The sequence below is a fragment of the Mycteria americana genome, chromosome 3 (genome assembly GCF_035582795.1).
Source record: "Mycteria americana isolate JAX WOST 10 ecotype Jacksonville Zoo and Gardens chromosome 3, USCA_MyAme_1.0, whole genome shotgun sequence".
In the NCBI taxonomy this organism is placed as follows: Eukaryota; Metazoa; Chordata; class Aves; order Ciconiiformes; family Ciconiidae; genus Mycteria; species Mycteria americana.
This window is the reverse complement of record NC_134367.1, coordinates 8,013,056-8,037,429: the sequence shown is the minus strand read 5'-3', so window position 1 is coordinate 8,037,429 and position 24,374 is coordinate 8,013,056. Positions and strand designations below refer to the sequence as shown.

The window sequence follows — 24,374 nt, the reverse complement described above, 5'->3', positions numbered from 1 at the left end:
CAAAAGATCTCTGCAGTGCACCCGGGGCTTTGACCAGATACCCAGCTACTCAGTTTGGAGCACCCGGACAGGCTGGGTGCCAGCTCTAACCCCATCTCCCCTTGTGTTGTGTTTTCTCCAGCTGGCAGTGCTTGTGGTTTGAGCCCAGTGCACCCCTAAGGCCTGATGGCTGGGCTTGAACATGCCCATGAACTTAATGTACTGTGCTGCTTGGGAAACATTTTGGTTGGGTTCATTTTTGAGGAGAAACAGATGGTAATTGTCAACTATGGACCAAGGCTGTTTGAAGACTTTAAAAGGAAATGTTTTCTCCTTGACAAAGGATTGCTTTCATTCAATCAGATTTGATGGTAATGCTTGTACGGCACTGGAATATTTGAATCTAATATGCAAATCAATTTTACTTTGTTTTTTATGGTCACTGAGTTATATGCTCTGCTCTACTCTTCAGTTCTCTTGCAGGCAGACACATAGGACTGGTCTCTAAACAGTTTATTGCCTTCAGCATTTGGCTTACAAGTGGGGACTGATGAAGGTGGTGGAGCCTGGAGCCTACAATGCTGTAGCCTGGAGTGGATGTGCTCTGGTTATCTGCAGAAATGATGCAGGCTCAGCCATGTAAGCTTCCTGTGCACGTCACCTGCCTGTCATGAGCTTGTTTTGGAAGGACCACCTCTGGATATGAGAGTCGTGCTGTCCCAGGGTAGAGGTATCATTCATTATGTCTTTGGCATGTAAACTGTGACAGCCAACAAGTCTTCCCACTAGCATTGTTTGTAATTACAGCTTTTCCTACTGACTACTGGAACAAGGGTAGCACATTCATTTCACATAATTCATCACTCAGACATAATCTTTTGCCTTTTCTGCATAATTTTTGACTGACATCTGTGCAGTGCTTGAATCCCAATCTCTTGATGCCTGTTATATGGCCAGCTGACTGGTTGTGTCCACGCAGGGAAAAGGGCAATTCCTGTGTCCAAACATTCCTCCCAAGAGGCCAGGACATGGTCTGGCTCATGCTGGCCTGGCAGTTAGAAACCTCAGCTAATTCCATTCAAACTCCACAGCGGTTACTTCCATGCTATGAATGCAGAAGGGCACAACAGTTTTGAATTTTCTCTATATTTGTAAAAAAAAAAAAGATTCTTAATCAAATAACAGTGAGTGCTTTGTTTGGTTAAGACCCACATTTATCGGCAGCATTTTTGCAGCTCTTTGCTGCAATTAGTGTTAAAGTTGGAGCACAGAACAAAGGAGGCAGAAGAAGGCTAGGTTCAGGACTAGCTGCACAGATAGCTTTTAATCCCCCTCCTGACAGTCCGTCTTTCATTATGGCTTGTGTCCATCTGTGTGCATGTGCCAGCACTAGCAGAAGCCAGTGTAAGACCTCCTATTCAACTCTATGTCAAGGTGTCTCAGGGCAAGACTTCCATTACTAATTATTTCTAAGAGGAGTTTGTGCTCTTCAGAGTTGGAGCTGGATGTGGGAGCACAGCCCTGGTAAGCTTGTCACCCAGGGAAGGGAAATACCTGTATGTAGGTTGGCTGGAAGGTTTCTCTCTCAAGAGAGCTGGAGTGCTTGTAAATCTCTGGCTGTTGTGGAAGTGGGGAGATGCAGTTTGTCCCCTCTGTGGGTGATCGGCTTGCCAGAGCTGTGTCTCTTGCTCCACTCAACTCTGATGTGGACTTATTTCTCTAGGACTATTTCTTCTGTTGGTTTTCCTGATAGTGCAATCAGGGTCTTCCTTGCTGGAAAAACCCTGATAAATACCAATAGAAGAACAAGAAAATAAATAAATGAAAAACATATTCCATCAGAAACTGGACTTTTGTTTTTAGTCAGTCAAATTGAGAGGGGAAAGGAGTTTTAATATCAGACTATACCATCACATTTTTGCAAAAATGCAATAATGATTAATTGCGTACAAATGTGGCTCAAGAGCCTTGCCTAGATGGGAATGGATGGGGGATGAGAGTTTCCACATAGGAAGTTATCTTTTATCTCTGCAGTTGGTTCTAGCACAGCCATGACTGGAGAAAAGCACCGATGGGAAACAGTCTTTGGATAGCTCATTAAATCAAATGATTGATACAAGCATGGCTTGAGAATAAGTTCCACTGTAATTTTACGGAGTGGTTGTAATGGTATTTAAGAGAGAAATCTCAGGAACCCAAGAACATGGGGGAGGTTAGCTGTGCATCTATCATCTATTTTAGCTCTCTGTCATTTGCATCGTTTAATTGAAATATGGAAAGATTAAAAGTCAAAGATTTCCCTTTGACATAAAAAGGAGCAACATTTATGGCTTGAATTTGGCCCAGGAGACTATTTTATCCCACCATCTCTCCCTTAAAACCTGCTGGTCTCTTTGACGGATGAGGTGCCCAGCATAATATCCTTTTACAATCACATGAGCCTGCCGGACTCTCTAACACGACCTTTTTGTTCTTTGTGTTTAAAGGGAAAGGAGGAGCATTAGGGAAAGATACGGTAATATGTTTCCTTCCTGTTTCTGGGCAGTAGCAGCTCTACGCTGTGCTAATAAAGTAGTTTGATAAGAGTGTTCAGCTTGGGCCGACTGAGTTCAGTCTCTTTTCATTCTCGGTGGAGGCTGAGCGCTGCTCTGTGCAGCTCCGACAAGTCAAGGGGATGTGTACTGCTCCATGAGGGCAGATGGTGCAGCACAGATGGTCTGTTGGAGGCAGGTACCTCTGTATAAATCAGTTTTTTTGTTACAGGCATGGCTGGAACATGCGTGCAGGGACAGTTCAGGGGAGGCCAGGCGAATTTTTTCAGCTGTCTTCTTTCCCTGTGGAGCATTTCGGCATTCAGTGTTTGTAAAGGGCTGTCCATTCGTATAGCCCATAGCTGATAACATCCCTGAGCTGAATACGTGTCACGGCCCCGTGTCTGGGTACCATCCCACAGGGCTATCCCAGCTTCCTTTGCTGCAGACAGGCAGAAAATCCAGCTCTTTTCTTGGCCTGACACATCTCCAGGTCATTGGGTCCCATGTCTGTTGTGCTGCTACGGACCTGGGATTTCATGTCCCAGATGCTTTGAGCCCTGAGGAGATGTGCTGACCTCCCAAACTAGGACAGCTGCTTAGTCTTCTGCGTTTGACCTCTGGACTTAACTGAGTATGTCTGTACTGATGAACAGAATAGTGCCAAAGCCCAGGAGCTCCTGACGCTGGAACTCAATGGACCGTCCTGCTAAGTTGCAGAAATGATATTTGGTGTTGCATGGTCCTGATGTGGCTTACAAGTTAGCGTGGGCCACATGCTATTCCCAGCAGGCATTTTGGATGGAGCCATCCTGTTTTGAATGCTAAGAGAGTTTAATGGCATGAAGGTTGTCAGACGGTACCAGGTGAATGGTGTGTTTAATTTCCTTGCATCACAGCAACTGCAGCTTACTTCTTCCAGGACATGTAAGAGTGGAGGCTAATGCTCCTTGTGTCTTTGTAATGGTTTGAAAGATCAGATGATCTTTATTTTATCTATCACAAAATCTTCATGGGTCTAAACAGAACACTGGAAGGACCACACACATTTCCCTTCCCGGGTTTCCTCATCACTTCAGGCACCCTTTCTGTGAAGGTGAGGGTCTGCTGATGACTCTAGGGTCATCCTTCCTACGTGTGGGTTCCTTTCCAGATCGCAGCCACTCTCTTCCTCTACGGCCACGTGCTTGTTGCCTGCAGATAGCTGTGGATATTGTATATTTAGTCTCTGACTTTTCAGAAGAAGGTAAACAAAACAAAACATCCTCAGATGACATCAGGCCCCCACTGGGGAAGAAGAATCAGCAGACGAAGACGATCAGCAGAAATACAAAATCTGAGGGTAGACGTCGTCTTCGTGCACAGCAAGCAGCACCAACCACTTCATTGCCTGCCTGGCCCGCAGGGAAGCAGGCAGGCTGGGTCTCAGACTCCGAGGGCAGAAAGATCCCGTCTGACTATTCGTCTCACCTCTGTCCTTTCAGTCCTGTGACAGTAGATTTACAGGGTGGTACAAGCTGCGTGAGGACTGGTGCAAGGTCCTGCTTTGCACACTGCTGTGATTCCCCTTGAAAGAGGCTGGGAAGCTGTTTACGGGTGATATATCAGAGTTACCATTCATACATTTCATTAGATGGCTGAGTTTGAATAACGTCGTAGCCATTTCACTCCTTTTATCAGCCACCTGTATGGAGACTAGACTGATGATAGGTTTTGATTTCCAGCTCTCTGAAACTTGGCTGCAAATCTGTACTTAGGTGCCTCCAAAGCCTGTGTTGCTCTTGGGGAAATTATGCAGGCAACTCTTTGCACAGACTGTTGTACAAGCACAAAGATCGCATTTCTTCTACATACTGCCTTTTTAATTAGAGTGTGCCTCTTTCACAATGTGCCTTACTTTGAACTCTATTTGTCATAGACTTTCCATTACCTGGCGTTATCCCACAAGGACATAATTGGAAGTGAATTATTCACTCAAGGGTGAAGAAAATAGCTTCCGTGCAAGGTTTTTTTTTAATACAGATTTTTCAGATAGGTTCTTTACTTTTCACAGAGAAAAGTTTGAAGCAACTCAAAGGTGGAAAGTTCTGACTAAGCAGAATAGTGGGCCAGTTCTCGTCCTCCACTGTAACAATAATTTTAACGGGATGGTAGAGTTGTAAACAAGGTGGCAATTTCTACATTGGATTTGCTGAAATTCCTGCTGAATTGGGAGAAAGTTAGGAAGGAGGTTTATCTGAGAGTAAATGGGAGATTAATCTCCTGCCTTACTCCACTGAAACAGCTAATGCTTTGATCTTTGTTCAATTATTTGTTTGTACTCCCACTGTGCCTAGGACTCATGGGCATGAATCACAGCCCTCTCCTGCCAGGCTGAGGTCAATTTTAATGCTTTAATATCTGATATATCTCCTATCAACAGTCTGCATCTGGCAGTCAACAAGTTAACAACTATTTTTCTCCTCTAACAGTTATGATCCCATGCAGTTATTAGAGTTATGGTAATTAAGGTGGATTACTTCAGATTTTAAGTAAGGTGGATGGTTATTGGAACTGCAATTAATACCATCTTGTCACTATAACCAAAGCAGGTTGTGAGGTAGATTTTATCCTATGCAGTTGCGTTGATAAGGATTCATTTTCCTTTGGAGGACCAGCCCACTTTTATTTGTGAGCGGAGCAAATTCTGCAGCATGTGTCTTTATGGAGATGGGCAATCCCTCTGTTGGTATGAACAGGGGTCATCCCAGCATGGGACAGAAATACTTTGAAGGACTGTATTTATGAGTTTCTTTGCTGTTTACAGGGTCTCGTAAACTATCTCTGTCTATACCACCTCCTGGGAATTTGTTTGTTAAAGGTTTACTTGTTCAAAAGATGTTCACAGCCTCTTTGTGCTGGATTAATCCTTTCATCTGATGATAAGATATCAGGGATGGTGGGCTCAAGTTATCCGGTAGAGGGAACAAATACTGCAATACAGAGCATTATATTCCACTTGAAAGAAGTGGCAACTTAAATTGGGTGTGTGCCAGATAAAGGATCTGCACTGGGTTCAAGTTACTAGAAGCAAAGGTACGTGTTAAAGTCTTGAAATTTTTTTTTCTAAGAGTCCCAAAAAGGAAGCCTAAAAATAGAGGTGCTACAGCATGAAGTAAGTTCCTTGGCTGTGAGTTAGCAATCTGCATTTCCTAGGGAATGTGTAATAAGAAACACTTTTAAACCCATGGCAGATTAAGATGCGTCTCCATTTACACTTTTTAACTGATTGAATTCAGTCATTTTGAAAGGTGACGTAGGAGAGATGGCAGTTCATGGGCCTTGCTACCCAAACAGGCAGAAACGGGGCCATGCTTGGCAAAGGCCACTAGAAAAGGAGCGTTGCTGACCTTCCCAGAATGACGGACCCGGGGCTTGGCTGGGGTGGCAACGTGGTGAAGATTTTCCAGTGAGTCGAGTATTACGAGTAGCTGGGATGTGTCGGAGACGTGCTAGTCTGTTAGAGAGGTCTCAAGGGAGCCCCAAGTAGTCCTGGAATAATTTCTGCAGTAAGTGGTGGGTAGGATTTGATTCAGGATTGTTTAGCCCCATTAACATTGGAATAAATGAGGTAAGCTTTTTGCCCAGCAATGTCCTACAGCAATATATATATAACTTGCATACTTGCAGCTCAGTCTTGCAAAGCCTTACTTGCACTAATGCATGTATTTAACTGAAGTGGTTAAACTGAGAGTTTAGTCAGCCTATCTGTGTAATCTATGGAGGGATGAATTAGCCACCTCCCATCCCAGTAAAGTGCCTTCAATTAGGTGTTGTGAATCCAGGTATCACTGGAGATAGGGACATACATATAAATGAATCTTAATTACATGTGTGAAGGGTGGAAAAGAGCAGACTAGTGTGCACGAAATATTGTCCTTGCTGAACATTTCCTGAAGCCTAATATAAACAAACCTTTAGCTTTAAAAAACTCATGTTCTCTTAAAAAAAATCATTAATATGTACTGGAAAGCTGCCACAAGCATCCAGCACTGTGTATTCCCACAGTTTTTTCCCTGTGCTCTCAGACTGCGCTGGTGGAAGTAGCTGCAGGGCAGGTTTCATAAGAGCATAGGGTAGGTGCTCAGTAACATCCTCGCTGGGCTAAAACAAAACCCTGGCATTGTTTTCCATGGTGTGTATCTGCTTTTATGTGGCATCAAGAAAGTGACTATAATTTGCTGTTCCACAAAACTGGCAGTTAGTCGCAGTAGCAATTGTAGTAACACTTGAGCTTGCAGTCCTTACTGCTCCCTCAGGATATACATGAAAGCAAGATGATGCATGCTACGTGTTTTTCTACCAGGAAAAAAACCCCAAAACAAAACATAAACCATGCAAAGAACTTTTCACAGTCTATAAACCAGATAATTTAAGGCTGGTGCTGTGTGCTAGAGAGGTTCTGCCAGTTAAATGTTCTTCTTTAAAAAAACAGGGGAGGTTTAATACTCTCACAATTCAAAAACATCTGTTGGGTTTTCCCTCAAACTTTCCACTATGCTCAGGAAGTCTCAGCCCCAAAGGAGGATGTCTCACAGGTTATGACCATGTGAATAGAAAGATTTATACTGAAAACAGTTTTGCCACTTCGTTCATAGCTCCTTGGATTTCAAGTTTGTTAATGTAGCCTGGCTTCTCATATAAGCCAAGTCCTGAACAACAGGAGCCAATGATCCCTGCATCAAGCTCTGGATCTCAAGCTAAACTGTATTTTTGTTCAGTAAATATTAATCTGCATTCACCTGTATATAACTGAAGGGCATTTAGCACTGTAGCTACCTTATATGGTTTTGTTCAATTCTAGTCTTTATTCCAAAGCTATTGATAACCTTCCCTTGTGCAGGGTTTCCAGCTTGGGCATCTCATGGGCTCCTGGGAACTGCCACATGAAGTCAAGCCTGTGACCAGACGAAGTCATTGCCTTTAATGGCAGAGGTTACCAGATGCTTTCTGACGACATTCCTCAACCCGTGTTATCAAGGCACCGCTATCTTTTTGGAAAAAAATTCTAGCCCCTTGTCTAGTTCTCTGCTGTTTGATTACAGAGAGGAAAAGCTGATGAACTGATAAAGAACTAGCATGCACCGTCAGATAAGTAGCACTTAAATAAAACAGAAATATTTTTTTACAGAGCATAGTTTTGCTGCTGTAATTACAAACATTTTTAATTAGACAAGGAGAGCAGACGGGAAGCATCTCCTGGCTGTGCCTGCCAGCAGACACTGAGACAAACCATGGGGAACATCCAGGGATATGATGGTTTTGGTTTTTCTTTGAAGTAGGTTTTTTCTGGATCACTTTGGCCTTACAGGTCACCAGTGGTCTGTGGACTACAGGATGGGTGACATTGCTTCAGAGATGGATGCAGAAAATCCCCTAAACATCCATCTTGGTCAGTAGTCTCAGAGGAGAAATTATATTCCTAACTCTCCTAACTCTTGGAATATAATCAGGCTAGTTGTTGGCTCAGATGCTGAAGCTTCTTACTTTTTATTCAAATATTTGGGCAGTGCAGTGTAGCTGTGGATGTTCTTACTATCCCTGGTACCTCCCTTTCCTGCCTGGGCTTCTGCTGCCCTGCCATCCTTCTCCTGTCCCTGGTGGAGGTTGTCATGGCTTTCCATCAGCTCCAGAGTGTTTCAGAGCCTCTGGCCCTTTACTGCATCCCTTTCTCCTTTCTTGGATATCCTTGCCTTGACTATCACTTAAGTGTCTCACAGTGATACATATGTAATAGCGTAGTAGTACACGATAGTATGTAATATGTAATCCTTTGGCTATGTAATAGCGAAGACCTCCAGTGCTTGTATAGCTTTCACTGAAATTTAAGGGAGTATCTACTGCCGCAAGTTTCACAGAATTGGTTGCTGTGACTCAGCTGATGCCTGGTAACTTGCAGAGCTGCAACCACTTGGGTATGTGTTGGCATCCTGAGCACAGAGGCTCTCCTCCCTTGCTGGCAAGGAGTTCTTTGCATGAGCAATGCCCTGGCTCCGGATCAGCCACACTTGAACACACAATGCTTCCTGCTCCATCAGCATCCTCCTGGGAACCACATATTGTGTCACATATTTTCCTGAAAAGTAGATAAGCTATACAAAAGACTTTCTGCCAAGCTCTATAGCCTAAATAAGTCAAGGACAACAGTTCCGTACTATAAAAGTAATTTAAAATAGTAAAGTCTTTCTTGCATTGTTAAATGTTTGATTAAAATCACTGAACGTGATAAGAAAAAATAGCAATTGTGTCAAAATCTGAAATTTAGCATTACTCTTTGATCCAAAGTGGAGTGGATATACTTAGAGCTTTGCATAAAATTACAGTCTAATAAAAGTCTCCTCTGAAGAGACCAACAAACTAGTATTCTCTATAATGCCTGAGAAATCCATATATGAATGGGCTGGTTTGCAAAGTACCAATGCAAGTATGTGACAGATGCAGTCCAGATAGGGGGAATAGGGAGGACTGGAAGAATGAGTCTGACTTCCTTACTAATCTTATTCTCCTTTTTGTGCCATCCTCTGTACTGTGTCTTCCTCTTCACTGATGAGGGGCCCAGGCCCAAGATTCAGACATCCTTGTGTGCTGCAAAAAAAGGAAACCCAAAATTGACTCTCAGACTCGCCTGCTGTAGCCTTCCTAGTCGGGGATGCAGGCGGCTTCTCCTAGGTGCTGTCAGTCCCTGCTTGGCACCCTTGTAATTATTAGAGTTTTTTTCTCCCCTGCCCTCCCTTGTCATTTCTGGAATTGAGGCTACGTAATTGAAAGGTCAGATTCTGATCATGCTCAGCATGTAAATAAAGGGAAAATTGCTTATTTCAGCAGGGTTGAACTCCATATATGAGTGCTGAGTCAGGCTTCTGTTCCTGCAGCAACCTTGCTGATAGTAGTTACCCATGCTTCTAGCAGTAGCACCTGGAGGTGACATTAACGGTTTGATCCAGACCCATCTCAATTCCCTAAAATACACTACTGCCGCGCAGGTGTATAAAGTTACTGTCGTAGCCTCCTCTGGGCCTGGTGGAGATTAGATGCAGCCGGACTGCTGAAGAGGTCCTACGGCTCTGGCTGGCAGAAGGTCCATGGGGAGGGGTGTAGCTGAGCAGGCTGGAATTTGGACAAGCCTCAGCTCGAGTCTCATCCTCCTAAAGATGCATTATCTTGTGAAAATGCAGAACTCTCCTGACTTTGGGAGCAGGCAGAAATCTACCAGATGAAAGTAACTCTTCGTATCTGCAGGTATCTCTTACAAGGCTTTCTTCCTTTTGATCCATCTTTCTTTCCAAATAGAACATGTAGGGAGCAGACTGGTTCATGCGATGCTTTCCACTGTGCCCTTTGGAGACCAAAAGCCACATCAAGCAGGAGATTTATGAGTTGCTGGCAATAGATGCTTCATATTCTGTTATTACATTTAAGATGATGAAAGAAGAACAACTGACTTTCATGGCTATGAAAGCAGGAGGAAAAGTGCCTGTGGATAGATCAAGCACATGCATCATTGGATAGAAATTAGGGTGTTTGTAGCTTCAAATCCTGATTTGAAAAGTTCAAGATAGAAGAAAAATATCTGAGTGAAAGATGTGAAGCAGTTCGTAAGATTTTAACTCAGATACACTCAGGAGAATAAATCCAAAGGTAACATTATGATTCATTAATCATCCCTAATTAGGCTCCTAAATTTAAGGAGACAGAATCTTCCCTGGAGGCTTTCAAAGGCACCCACCTTTCACTGCTGATGATACAGGGAGCTTAGGAAGGTAGCTTGTTTAAGGAGGACTTCTGCATTAGGTACCTACAGGGCATGCATGGGTTGAGTGCCCAGAATAGGTGAACTGGATATTTTAATAAGATTATTGCATTTCTGGACAGGCAGAAATAGGAGAAAGCAGGGGAAGGTGTTCTGCAGCCCTGTGCAAGAGGGGGAGAGGTTGGTAAGGAGCAGTGCTTGTGTCCGTCTCTGCCCCATGGAGTCTCAGTTGGAGATGCACCATGGTACCTTCGTCTCCTAGAGCCTCTCACATCACAGAGCCATGTACCTGCGGGACGCTTCACTGGGAGGAACGGTGAGACTGAGCTAATTTTTGTTGCACGGGCTTTGTTTCTGGACTGGAATCACTTCCACTTCTGAATTCACTTCTCTGATTGCAGCTGCATGAGAAAAGGATGAACATCTCCTTTTCCGTGGAGGACAAACAAGATAAAGGGTTTTCTGTGCTATATTTATATTCTTATAGCACAACCTTTCTGTAGTTAGCTGCTGTCAGAAGATGCAGTAAAGGGCGAAGCATCTGGGCTGCCTCAGGAGCAGTCTTGGCAGAGTGGTCCGAAAATTTGTATGAGTTGTGTCAGGCATCCCAGCTTGTACCGTTTCCCACCAGCCCAAAACTCACCAGCAGAAGAGACAGATTTGTGCTTTGGGGAGCATCTGAAGGGAGGGGCAGGGGAGGAGGGCCCTGGTGCAGGCTGTGGGGTCAGGGAGGTGTAGGTGGCTTTGGTTATGACAGGGCTATTTTCCCACATAGTCTCACTTGATTTCCGCGTGGTGCTTGGAAGTGGACTTACTGTAATTGGCATGAGTCACTTCCTTGTTATCGGTGGTTTGGAACCACTGCGCACAGAAAACGTTCCTGCAGCAGGCTGAGTAACTCCCTCTTTCTCTTGGGATTTGCATTCAGTTTCAGGATTGCAGACTACATCAATACTGGGTGAAAAAATTCCCTTTTTAAAATGACTGAAGGAGATGGAAAGCTGAGGTCTTGACCACTCCTGTTCGTTAAGCCTCTGCTCTGTTTTTTTTTTTGTGAGAGTGAAGATTTTAGATTACATCCTGTTGATCAAATCCCAGCTTCAGACTTATGTTCTGTTGCACAAAGTCCTTTCGTCTCCTGCTGTCTCCTGGGACATTTTACACTTTCTATGTACACTGTACTATACTTTTACTCTAATATGATGCAGGATGCCCAGAGGTACAATATGGCTTTGCAGCCAAGGGATGGAGTTGATGTCCAGTGCACTCAGCCTTTCACATGGGGATGCCCAGGCCATCTAGCTACGCACGGAGACACTTGAGAGCTGTAGGATCTGATGGTCTCCTGTCAAGTGATTATACCTATATCTGACCGAATAGCAATGGCTCCCCTGTCAGATGAAGGGGGAATGCCTGGAGGCAGGGCAGGAATTGAAGGTAGACTTTGGATGTCTGACATGACGTATGTGATCATGAGAAGAGGCAAAACCTCTTGCCATGTGATGCAAATGGGGTTTTAGTCACTTGAAAGCAGCACATCCAGCACTGAGCTAGACGGGGGCACAGGCAGCTGGAAAAGGTTTCAGCTTGCTCCTTGGCCATGTCCAAGACCATTGGGAAAAAGCCAAGAGGGTAGGCTGTGCCTCAGTTTACTTTTGTTAATCAAATTAGCATCTGCACCCCTATGTTTCTAGCTATACAGTGGTGTTACCGTTGTCACCAGGTGTAGAGTTTTCTTACACATGGGACTTTTCCTTCTTGCTCTGTGATTATATTGGGATATTTTGTGGTCTGACGCAGCCCAAGTCCATTATTTTAGTAGATATTGTTGACTGACTGCTTAGTGAATTTAGGTTTTACAGCACATAAAACACTTCAATTCTGCAATCTGAGAGCGCCCTATACCTTACATATGTGCTCAGGAATTGCTTTCTTGTAATACTTCAGAAACATGAATGATCCCATTTCTGGCTAGATGCTGTGCGTTTTCAAGTCTCAAACAAAAATCCTTCAGAGCTGCTACCTCTAAAAACCTGCAGTAGTTTATGTTGGGTGTTTACTCACAGTAGGAATTTTTTTTTGTTTAAAAAGTATGTTGAGCATCAACAGTTCCTGGCCCCAACCTGCCCAGATAAAAGGCTTGGTTGTAATTTTCAGCTGTAAGGGAGTCATGTTTTGTTCAAATTGCACTCTGCTTCAAGCATTCACAGGAGGATTTGCTGAAGGTCCTGCAGATCTGCTTTAATCATATTGAGCTTTCAGAGTAAACCTTATGGGCTGGAAATGCACAAGCGAATATATAGCAGAGGACTGGAGAATGACAAACCCCCTGTCTGTATGTTTTTAAGACTGAGCTTTCATTGATCTCCCCTCCAGCTGACTGATCTGTATATACAGTGAAGATGGAGGTCAGGCGATAACTGGGTCCTGGGAGTGGAAGTCTTTAAGCATGTTTAGGACTGAGCAAGCATCAGGAAACAGCAAATGATCAAATTAGCAAAGAGAAAGGATGATTTGAGTGTGAAGCTGAAATGTAGAGAGCCTGAATTTATTTCCTTTCTTTGGCACAGACTCCCTCTGTGAGATTGGACAAATCATTTTGCTATTTAAAGACTTTCAAAATTCTGTCCCTGAGCCAGTTCCTCATCTGTAAAATTTGGGGGCTACAGCAGAGAAATTTTTTTGATTAGGGGAATAATATATGTGCTTAAATTGAAACACTCAGCAGTGTATTGAAACACAATTCTTCAGAAAGAGCAATATTCCTCTGCAAAATAATCTCTTGTGACAATTAGCCAAACCTCCAGAACTGGAGTGTTTAAAAATAGATAGATCAAAATAGTAGAAGATATACAGCAAGTGATCTCGATGAACAAAGAGGCGAGGTATTGGCTGGCCTTTCCATCTCTTAGCACCATAATTCAGAAATTTGCTGCTTGTAGGCACAATAACTTTTTCTTTTCATCAGCCCTCAGTTTTCTGGCAACACAAGAGAGTGCTTGTGTGAAAATCGCAGCAGAAGGAGTCTCCACCAAGTATAAATAAGGACACTGTCAGCAGCACCAGCATGTGCCTTTTCACGCTGTCCTGCCGGTTGCCTGTACCCGAATCCGACGGGTCTGCTCTGCCGGTGGGAGCACGCTCCAGCTCTGCTTTTCCTTTGCCCCTGTTCCTGCAGGGGGGAAGCTGGCAGGCAATGGAGGTGACGTTTGGTTGTGGGATTGATACCATTAATTGTAAAAGGGTAATGCAGGTCTTGGGCTGGGAACTGGTATAAATTATTGCTAGCATGATGTTGATTCAGACATGAGCAGTGGGAGCTGGTAGCCAGGCCTGCTTTTAAAACAGACACAGAGAGATTATATAAAGGCTTGAAAGTCTGTAATGGCAGAGCAATGAACCCGCTGGACCAAGAGCTCCTTTGCAGGTTTGTAACCTCTTCTGCAGGTGCCTTCACGGGGTGTCACAGCGATGGTGACGTTTTGCTCTCCAGATCGAGTCCTGGCTCAGGCAGAGTCCATGCGGTGATGCCCAAGTTGGACCCCGGGGTGGGTGGCAGAGCATGGCTTGCCATCCTGGAAGTTACACCTCTGCCTGCACTGCTCAGCTGCCCAGCCCAAGTTACTGGAGAATTTTATCATTTCAATAAATATCCACATCTCAATGCTGACTGCTACCCCCTGAAAGACCGAAGTTCCCCAGAGATGCCCGAGCAACTAATATCCTCTCTTCCAGATGATCCCAGCTCATTTCTCACATGCATTTTAAGGTGCAGGGCTCCTGACGATAAGGTGTGTTAACGCTCTGATTGAAGGCCCTATTTCTTCCCCTCTTGTCCACATATATCACTTGTTCTGCTGTCTGAGATGCTTTAACTTCTCTACTTGATTGAATGGAGCAGGTCAAATGCCAACCCTTCCCTGCCAGGATTTCTGTGCTTAATGCTGAGATAAGACTAAAATCCCAGGTACATTTTTTCTGGTGGTTTTAATCATAAATAACTTTTCTTGACACCTTGCTTCAGTTCATGCCATGCTTTGTGTCAGATGCACTCCTCTCTGGAGAATTTAAGGAGGGTATTTCAAAGGAACCAGATGTTTAATCTTTCTTGTGGAGTTGGCTGCCACACAGAAGCTAACTGGAAATTGTGAGGTGTTTTCCACTTGAGAAAGTCTTTCCATTTTACTGTCTTTCTAAATCAAGCTATCTAAGCTGTGTATTGGTTTAGCATTGTATAAACTAGAAAGAGAACAGAGTTGCTGCGTGCCGTCACTCTATTTACTCTTTGCTAAGATAGGCCCTTCCTGGCAAAATGTCCTGTACTGGGTTTGCATGGCAAGGTTTTGGTAGTGGAGGGCTACAGGGGTGGCTTCTATGAGAAGCTCCTGGAAGCTTCCCCTATGTCTGATAGAGCCAATGCCAGCCGGCTCCAAGAAGGACCCGCTGCTGGCCAAGGCCGAGTCCATCAGCAATGGTGGTAGCACCTCTGGGATAACATATTTAAGAAGGGCGAAAAAACCCTGCGCAACTGCAGCTGGAGAGAGGAGTGAGAATATGTGAGAGAAACAGCCCTGCAGACACCAAGGTCAGTGAAGAAGGAGGGGCAGGAGGTGCTCCAGGTGCCCGAGCAGAGATTCCCCTGCAGCCCCTGGTGAAGACCATGGTGAGGCAGGCTGTGCCCTGCAGCCCATGGAGGTTAATGGTGGAGCAGATATCCACCTGCAGCCCAGGGAGGTTAATGGTGGAGCAGATATCCACCTGCAGCCCAGGGAGGTTAATGGTGGAGCAGATATCCACCTGCAGCCTGTGGAGGTCTATGGTGGTGCAGATATCCACCTGCAGCCCATGCCAGAGCAGGCTGTGACCCCATGGGAAGCCTGTGCTGGAGCAGGCTCCTGGCAGGACCCATGGAGAGAGGAGCTCAGGCTGGAGCAGGTTTGCTGGCAGGACTTGTGACCCCATGGGGGACCCACACTGGAGCAGTCTGTTCCTGAAGGACTGCACCCTGTGGAAGGGACCCACACTGGAGCAGTTCATGCAGAACTGCAGCCCGTGGGAAGGACTCACATTGGAGAAGTTCATGGAGGACTGTCTCCTGTGGGAGGGACCCCACGCTGGAGCAGGGGAAGAGTGTGAGGAGTCCTCCCCCTGAGGAGGAAGGAGCAGCAGGGACAACGTGTGATGAACTGACCGCAACCCCCATTCCCTGTCCTCCTGTGCCGCTCGGGCGGAGGAGGTAGAGAATTTGGGAGTGAGGTTGAGCCCAGGAAAAAGGGAGGAGGTGTTTTAAGATTTGCTTTTTATTGCTCATTACCATACTCTGATTTGATTGTTAAAAAATTAAATGAATTTCCCCAAGATGAATCTGTTTTGCCCATGATGGTAATTGGTGAGTGATCTCCGTGTCCTTATCTTGACCCATGAGCCTTTCATTATATTTTCTCTCCCCTGTCCATCTGAGGAGGAGAATAACAGAGGGGCTTTGGTGGGCACCTGGCGTCCAGCCAGGGTCAAACCACTGCATGTCCTCAAGATGTTTATGGAGTCCACAGAGAAAAATGGTCCCTTGAAATGGAAAAGTCCAAGGTTCATGTGCTGTAGACATCCTGTGTTGCACTAGGTTGCTTCCAGAGTTTTTTAAAACTCTGGGGTTTAGTTGCTGAAATGAAGACAAGCACCTCTTAGGATTTTTCAAAGTACCAAAATGCATGCTAATCATGGACGTTAAGCACATGCCAGCTTTTGGGAATCTCTCTTTGTAGTAACCTGTGCTTTTAGGTACCAAATGTCTACTTGGTAGACATCTTACTTCCCAGCCATCCCAAAGGGATAACAGCACAACCCTACCCCATTAAGGTGCTGTGACAATAGTCTCTACGAATGCTTCCCTCTGAATACTTCTCCATCTCCACTCTTCCTTAGGATGCTGTTGACCAGTTGCTGACTGACTGAGCGATGTTTTGCTTTACCCTGACTCCTCTCCCGGTCCCATAGGTAGCATTCATAGTGGCAATGACACAGATGCCAAGGTGGAAAAGCCATAGCTCAATTCTCTGGGTGTGCTTAGCAAAAGATGATGTTCTTTCCCCCACTTGGCTCAAATGTTTAAGTGTCTGGCGATGTTACCTTTTCGAGGAAAGATGCGGCTCCACCCAGCCTGTGTTCTGCCCCAGAGATGGCTATGAATACTGGGAGGTGAAAGGAGTGTTTATGAAGAAGAGCCAGTCTGAACCATGAAAGACTGGCCAAAATCTGCTAAAAATTTGTCTCTGTGTTCCTATTGCTTCATTTTCTTCATTGGATGCGTATCAACAGGTTACTGGGATGCAGTTTGAATGAAATGTGTGTAAGGGAAAACTGACTTGTGTCTTTCGAATGCCTTTCAGGACCTCAGCCTGAGATACAGCAAAAGGGGGTCTTTATTTTTGAAGGGTGCTGAGCCCTATGCCTTCTGAATGTCAGGTCCCTTTGGCTGCCTACATTAGGCACCCAGGATTGCAATTCTCCCTGACTATGTAGTTTGCAGGATGATCTCTCTTCTACCCATCTCCTCCCCAGACGGTCTGATATTTCTCTGGCACAGATATCCCCCTTGCTTCTGTCTAGTTCCTAACAGGGGATGTGTTTCTTTTGCTGCCTTCCCATCAGAGGACAGTTGCCAATTCAGGTTTCACTAGAAACTACTGTGCCAGCTCTTTGATATTCAGAAGCTGTCGGGTTTTTATGTCTGTTTCCTGACCTAGCATGACTCTACTAATAATGCGAGAACTTCAGTGCTGGTATCTTGGCAGCCTAATATAGGAGGTCAGTCAGTAAATACAGTTACAATTTTCTTTGCCTCAGCAAAGACAGTAAGTTGAACACAATGTAAACAAGGCGGTTGGATCACTTCCCCCACCAGTAATATTTGTAGTTATGCAGGCAAATTTAATGGGCGTGATTAAATCTCATGCTCCAGCTCGGCAGCTGATTAGCTGCAGGGGGCAGGCAGGAATTTCCTTTCTGTTCCAGGGTTGCACTCTTTCCAAGTCCTCCTTCATGCTTGTGCCAAGGATCTCAAAGTGCTTTGCATTTTTAATTACACTTCTTCACACCCCTGTGAAGAGTGGAGATGAGAGATAGCACGATCGGCAACGGAGCAGTGGGGAAACTGAGGCGCTAGGAGGTGGCAGCTTGCGTGGGACAGGACAGGCAGTTGCCATTAGACTTGGAGAAAGGAGAGCTGAGCACCCCAGAAATCTTCTCTTGAGGTTTCTGTGAGTCTAGTGAACTTGTGCCTAGTTGTCAACAGTCTGTGCCTTAACACACTAAAGTCTTGGTTGTCTGCAGAGACAAAATGGTGCTTTTATGTATGTATTAGTATGTAGTCACCAACAGGGAAATATATCTTTCTCCCCTGGAAATTTTAATTTCTTTATTTTTGTCTTTCATCACTCTATTCCTCTCATTTCTGAGCAGAATGGCCTGTATATGTGTTTCTTCTCTCTGTATGGAAAAGCACTTTGCTCTGAAATAGCCTCAGGTGTTGGCCACAGCTGAGGCAGAGAACTGGTTCAGCTCTGTAAATGACATGCTGCTTTGTCCCTACGGGGCAAATTAGTGAATTTACTGTGTGGATTCACCGTCGGTGGGTGTACACGGAGGTAGCTACACCGACTTTGATTTCTTTACCTGGATGTACAGCTTGCAACATCAAGGAGGAGAAAATACTCTTCTTACTAAGGCACGCTTTCGTCCAAAGAAGAGACCATCGATATCCTGACAAAACTGTCACATATTAACCTATCTTGCCCGTGTATTGCTAACGCTGTGGCTGATGAAACACGGAGAGCAGTAGGGATTAGCTGGGTCTTCACTCTCCTTCTCAGGATGGTGGGAATGGAGAATGGGCTTTTCCCAGCTTACTTAAAGCCTAAAGCCCAATGGGAAACGGTGTGTTTTGGATCTCGCAGGGTGGGGAGGGTTTCTTACAGGTGGGGTTTTTTACTTCGGCGGTGGATGATTTAAGCTTTATGATTTCACATGAACAGCATCCTCCAGAGGCTGGTTTTGTGGATCCGGAGTGGACAGAAACTTCTGATGTGCAGTCTTGAGCCAGCAACTTGATGGCTGGAGAGAGGCAGCAATTCGGGCATACCCTATAGTCCCCATTGTTATGGGACCTCCTGCCCAGCCCACTGTCATGGTAGGAACAGAGGTTTCTAGCTGGAGTACTCTGAAGCTTAGGCCTGAGGCCAAAGCCTGGCTTACTAGGCATTTCAGTTTCTAAGATGGATGTCTAAACAAGATGTCTGAATCTGATCCTTAGTCTAGTCTGAAAGCGTAATTGTAAATAAACAATACCTTAATCACTTTATAGTTTCCAGCTTTCTCTCATTGAATGTCTTTGTGCTGGCATTTGGAGAGCGTTCATCACAGTGGTAAATGACTGTCTGTTTGGTCTGCACATGGTATAATTAAGTATCAGCTGAGCCCATAGCATAATGTGATAATTCTTGTTCTGACCAGCTGAAATAACTCAATCTAACAACTGTGCTCTTCTTACTCCTCTCTTTCAGTTCCCAAGAAGCTTCTGCATGAAACCCAGCCAAGACCAACCAATTACCAAGGATTTCAGAAGCCACATTTTCCACTGCGGCCAAGAGTGTTTGATCCTAATGTTATAGGGGACGGCGTGTTTCTTTCTGATGTCTCTCCTTCCAACATAGGGCGAGCTCTCCCAGGTAGCTATGACTATTGTGATGTCGGCCCAAATCTAACTCTGTTGTGGTAACTGTTCCCTTCTATCTCCCCTTACTTGGGTTTCTATATTGTTCCAAACCCCATACATGTCACAGTCAGAAAGAGAAGCTTCAAGGCATGACCAGAGACTGACTAAAGTGAACTGTGAAACTTACACTGCGTTTCTTGAAATAGCAGTCATGGCCGTGCATGTCAAAACTCATCACAGAAATACTTTGCAGATCCCTCTAATACAGTGGCAAAGAAAAAAACAGGGCAGAGGCAGTAGATCTGCCTCACAGGGGACAGAGAAGTTCTCAACTGAGCTTTGAAATATGACGCTATTTTCATAAAATGCAAAGTCTCTTGACTTGCGGAAGATATGAATGAAGTAAAATCTTAGCTATCTATAGGGATAGGTGAGTAGGAGGAAGGGATGGTGTATGAATAAAGGAAAAGCACAGGTGAGCACGTATTGGGTTAGGCGGTGGCTTTGCATTGTGTTTCCCAACACGCAGGAGATGATATATGACATTACTTCTGAAATTCCCAGCCTGTGCTCCCAGAGATTCAGCTCTAGGGTGGGTATGGGCAGAGCTACCTTGTCTCTGTCTACAATCCTGGAAAAGTTAATTCACAGCTTGGATAGTCAATCCACAGATAACTAAGAGTTGGCAACAACAGATTTGTCAGTTTGGAGGCCTTACTGAAAAATTGTTAAGGAAAATAATTTTGAGTTAGCCCAAAATAAATTTTGTGATCCTGGTGATTCTTTTAAGCAAGAAAAAAAAAATCCTGAACTCATTTTCATTCATCTAAACATTTCACTTCTACAAATGACACCTTTTGTTTAGTTTTCACATTGTTTATTCATTCATTTTTAAAATATGCACCACTTTTCAAACAAAGATGTCATTTTGAAATTAAAAGCTAAAAGAATGTTTTGAAAATAGCAAAAGGAAATATTTGGACATTTCTGTATGCTCCCTTCCCGTTTTATTTCTTTCATTAAAACTGTTTGCTAAAGTCAGCCTGGTATCATCAATAACCTCTCCTATGCTTATACTGTGGTGTTGGGCAAATTCACTGCTAGCTGAAATAATTTTGCTCAGCTTTGGTGTAAAGTCACAGGGAAACAGTTCGAGTGACTGGGAACCTAAGAAAGGGTGGTGAAGAGAAAACCAGTAGTAGGTGAGCTGATTAGGTATAGACAAGGTCTTCAAAGCTACCAAGGAGGAAAAGATCTTTTAGTATGATCCTAGAATGAATGACAGACCAAGGAACCACACAGCATAGCAACACATGGCCCTTGTGAAATTGTGTTTGTTTGTTTTTTCCCTCCTGCATAACTCCAGTGATTTTCTGTCTTCCCTGTCTGTGCTTGTACAATCCTGCAGATGACAAAACCAGTTCTGTGGTTTTGTGGTGCTCTTTGCCAGAGTATAGTGTATACAGATGAGTATTCATTTACAAACTTGTTTGATTGCGTCTGTTCTTTGGACAAGTCAGAAGTAAAAAAAAAAAAAAAAAAAAAAAAAGATTCTTCTTACATGTCACATGAGAAGAGTTATGCCTTACTCTGTCTCCTAAATACACCATTATTCCACAGCATGGTTTATAAGGGATGCCCCATACCCAACAGAAGTGGTGTCCATCTCAGCCTTTCCTGGCTGACCTAGCACATGCATGTGGAAGCCCTCACTGCAAGTATAATTTAAACCTTAGTCCTAGTGAGATCCCGTTAATGTATTGACAGTGAGGGGCAGGTGGGTTGTCCCTAACCCAGAACTGGACATGTGAGAGAGCATGGCGCAGAGGCCCCAGGTTCATGTCCTACTAGCTCTGTGCAGCTGCAGTCCAGCCACATTAACTGGACTTTAATGCGGAGTTGTAGAAAACTCTCAAAGACCTAGCAGAAACCTGGAGCCACCTAATTCAGTAGTCCTCTTTACGATGAGATATATGGTTATGAAATATATGTTAGATTATATCCTGGTGGTGCCCTTCTTTTTCATTGATTGTAAAGGGATTTTAGATTAACTAGTTCAGAGCCAGACCTCAGTATGTAGACATCTCGGGCAGGATTCAGTTACTCCCATATAAATGTGTCATTTGAGATGACCTGGGGTGTTCACCTGGCTTCTAAATGCTGCCCTAGAAGAGCAAGAGTTTCCCCTACATCCCCTCTGATACCTGCCATCTCTGTGTGGATGTCCTCCTGACCCTGGGATGTCTTAGAAGTCTTAAATACATCAAGCTTTAAGTGTCTGCTATGGGGAGAGCCGAATGACTCTCTAGGATCTGCCAACTAATAGCAGGATTCAGTTGCCTCAGTTTAGATGCATAGTACTACTTGAGATGCTCTGAAGTATCCCGTTTTTAGGTTCAGTTTTTAGAAATGAGAAATCTACCTTGCTTCCATGGATTTCTTTGCAGGAACAGTGGCAGAGAAAAATCCAACCACTTGTACAGACATAGATTTATCAGACAAGGAGAATAAAGATTAGAGGGCATATTGGTGCCTGTATCTGAATTAAAAGATTTTCCAAAACTTTGCTATTGATTTCCTGCTGCATGTGGCCTTGGCCCTCTGTGCCCCAGTGCCTCCATATGTACAACCGATCTTTGGTGTTCTCTATTTTCCTAAAGCAAGATGTTCTTGGGATATTTTTCCCTTTAGGATATGCCAAAAAGGGAAGATCCAGAAGTGGTGTCCATCTCAGCCTTTCCTGGCTGACCTAGCACATGCACATGGAAGCCCCCACTGCACGTATAATTTAAACCTTAGTCCTAGTGAGATCCCGTGAATGTATTGACAGTGAGGGACAGGTTTAAAGTTTTTAAATACCCATGCTTAAAACCTTTGCTTCAGGGCCAGTCATTAACACCTTGGTAGCTTGTAACATGTGGCTTTCCCAAGGCCGTGCAGCTATTCAGTGGCAGAGATACAACTGTGCCCACATTCCTTGGGGCTGATCCCTTACAGCGACACCTGGACACCCATCCCCGCTGCTTCCCCTCCGAGGCAGATTGGGAGTTGGCATCGCTGCGTGCACGTTCATGCACTCAGTCCCTCTCCATCCAGAATTACCTGTTCTCTTTGACACCCCTCAGTTTCTGTTACTGCTTCTGTGGGCTGAGCCACTTCCAGGCGTGCACAGTGGGAAGCTGAACGTGACGGCTCACGCTGCTGGGTTTGCAGGGAAAGGAGACGGATCGGGCAGCCAGTGAACACAGACCATCTCGCGTCGTGGCTGCTATCAGAGTGCCTTTGCTCGCGTGGCACTGATGGCATTATCGGAGATGGACCTGACAGTTTCCTGAATTTAATACCTGCAGATAAGTGGAAGCCAGGTGCAAGTCTATGATTTTACAGTGCGATGCTTGCTTTTGGCCAGAACCAGACACCCAGGGAAGGGAGCCTGAAAAGCTGTAATAGCTACAGTCAAACAATCAAACGGATGATGGAGCTGGATCCTGTGCACCGACTGTTTCATGTGTTTAAAACAATTAGTGTTTTGTGACTCGTAGGGGTGTCTGCCTGCAGATCAAGGTGCAGGGAGCACTCAGCAGCGAGCTGATAAGGTCTGAAAGGGTCTCTTTGAGCCTCCTGGAATTAGCTGCCTCCTTAGCTCCAGTCTTCAACAAATAAAATCAAATCATTAACCCATGTTCACTCACCTCTCCAAAGGGGAAATGGTGTCTGGGTGAAACACAATACGAGCAGGCTTCTGAAGGAAGTCATAAATTCGGGTCTGCCCTTCCCCGCGAAGGCTGGAGAGAAAGCACGTCTGTTTGCCAGGTGTGGATGGATCACTACAGCACGACACCAGCAGAGGGTTGCTGGCTCTGCCTGTGTTTTGCAGTCCTTATTACAAGCTTAGCTGAACCCACTGTTGATAAAGGCTCCTTTGATTTACATAAGAGAAAAGAAACCTGATTATATATTTGCTGTAGCGTAGGTGGGTGTGTCTAAGTGGTGACATGAAAGAGCAGGAGACGGGGCAGAGAAGATGCTGCCTGGATGCAGACTGGGTATGTGCTCAGCTGAAGCTACCTGAGAAGGTTTAGTTTCCCCCCAAAAAGGGGCAAATTTGGGTGGCTTGATGTTGAGGGGCTCCAGATTTCTGAACGCAGATGCTGACCTGCTGGGGATAGGGCAGGGTAGGGCTGGGGCACGTGCCTCGTTCCTCATTCCCTTTCTGTTTCAAAGCAGAGAAGAAGAAAGGGAGATCGGCCACCTTCTACCCTCTAGACAACACCCCCTTCCTGCTTCCCGTGGATGAGACACAACCGCCGGCACTCAACAGCAGCATGGAGCCCGTGGGCGTTAGCACAGAGATGGCACTGCTCAGCAACATCCTAGCAGCGTATGCCTTTATCACAGGTAGGTCTTGCGGTCTGCCATCTCTCTGGGCTCTCGCAAGCTCTTTGTAGACCCTCAATTGAGTCTACGTTCCACAGTCACCTAGGGCTAAATCTGCCTCTTTGAACTGTTTATATTTTTCATTCGTCTCTCAGCAAATTCTGCCTTGAAAGACCTGACCAGGGCAGTTCTAGCAGACAGTATATAACAGGGTTTATTGTGCTCTGCTTTCCACTGGATTTGCTCTCATCCGGAGTTAAATACAATGTAATCTTACATGTGGTATTATTCCTAATGCTCCTTTTTCCTGGAGATCAAAGCCTGGCTCATTAGGGAGGCAAGCTTGTTGTCCTGTAATTTGGAAAATAAGCAGCACTCAGATCATTACCCTGCTTAAGAGAATTTGGCTTATCTTCAGTGGAAGTGTGAAGATAAAGTAACTTGAGAGTCTGCTTAATTGTACATTTAAATCTAGTTTAGAGTAAGATCTCCTTGGATCACGGTTTATCTTTCACCCACATGTATCTTTCAAGTAACAGAGGAGCAGTCTTCTAATAAGATGCACTTTAAAAGTTGAAATAAAGATTGTGTACCCTGTTGAGTGCTTGGGGTCAATGTCAATTATAGCAAATAATTGAGAGGCAGAGGCAGGTGATATAGTGCAAATATTTCCCATCCCACAACTGCATGAGGTATCTTGTCAGCAGTAGGGATTGCCTACAGAGTTGGAGGACCTAACCCAAAAAAAGGAGGAGCACTGGCTGAATAGCATCGGATGCAGTAATTCAGCATATTTTAGGCCAATCTCTGCTGCTTTCCCAAGAAGAAGGGCCCTGGTTTCTGTGTAACTAGCCTCCTGAGGCAGGACATACTGTTTGTGGTCACTTTTTTCTTATGGGTGTTCTCCATTTGTTTAATGAAAGGTTTGTATCCTTATTACCTTGCAATACTTATTGCCAAGCAATATTACCTTGCTAGTAATATTAAT

General features: G+C 44.7%; 1 protein-coding gene across 12 annotated transcripts in view; it reads left to right on the top strand.

Moving 5' to 3' along the window:
- EVA1A (eva-1 homolog A, regulator of programmed cell death) overlaps positions 1-24,374 on the top strand; it is a 214,712-nt gene that overhangs the window by 182,419 nt on the left and 7,919 nt on the right. For 8 of the 12 annotated variants that reach the window (XM_075497792.1, XM_075497801.1, XM_075497799.1 and 5 more), the window contains 2 exons: positions 18,858-19,022; positions 23,234-23,407. In XM_075497792.1, coding sequence (XP_075353907.1) covers positions 18,858-19,022; positions 23,234-23,407 — 339 coding nt within the window. The remainder of the gene's footprint in view (positions 1-18,857; positions 19,023-23,233; positions 23,408-24,374) is intronic. The other 4 variants (XM_075497803.1, XM_075497796.1, XM_075497795.1 and 1 more) reach the window with 3 other exon arrangements.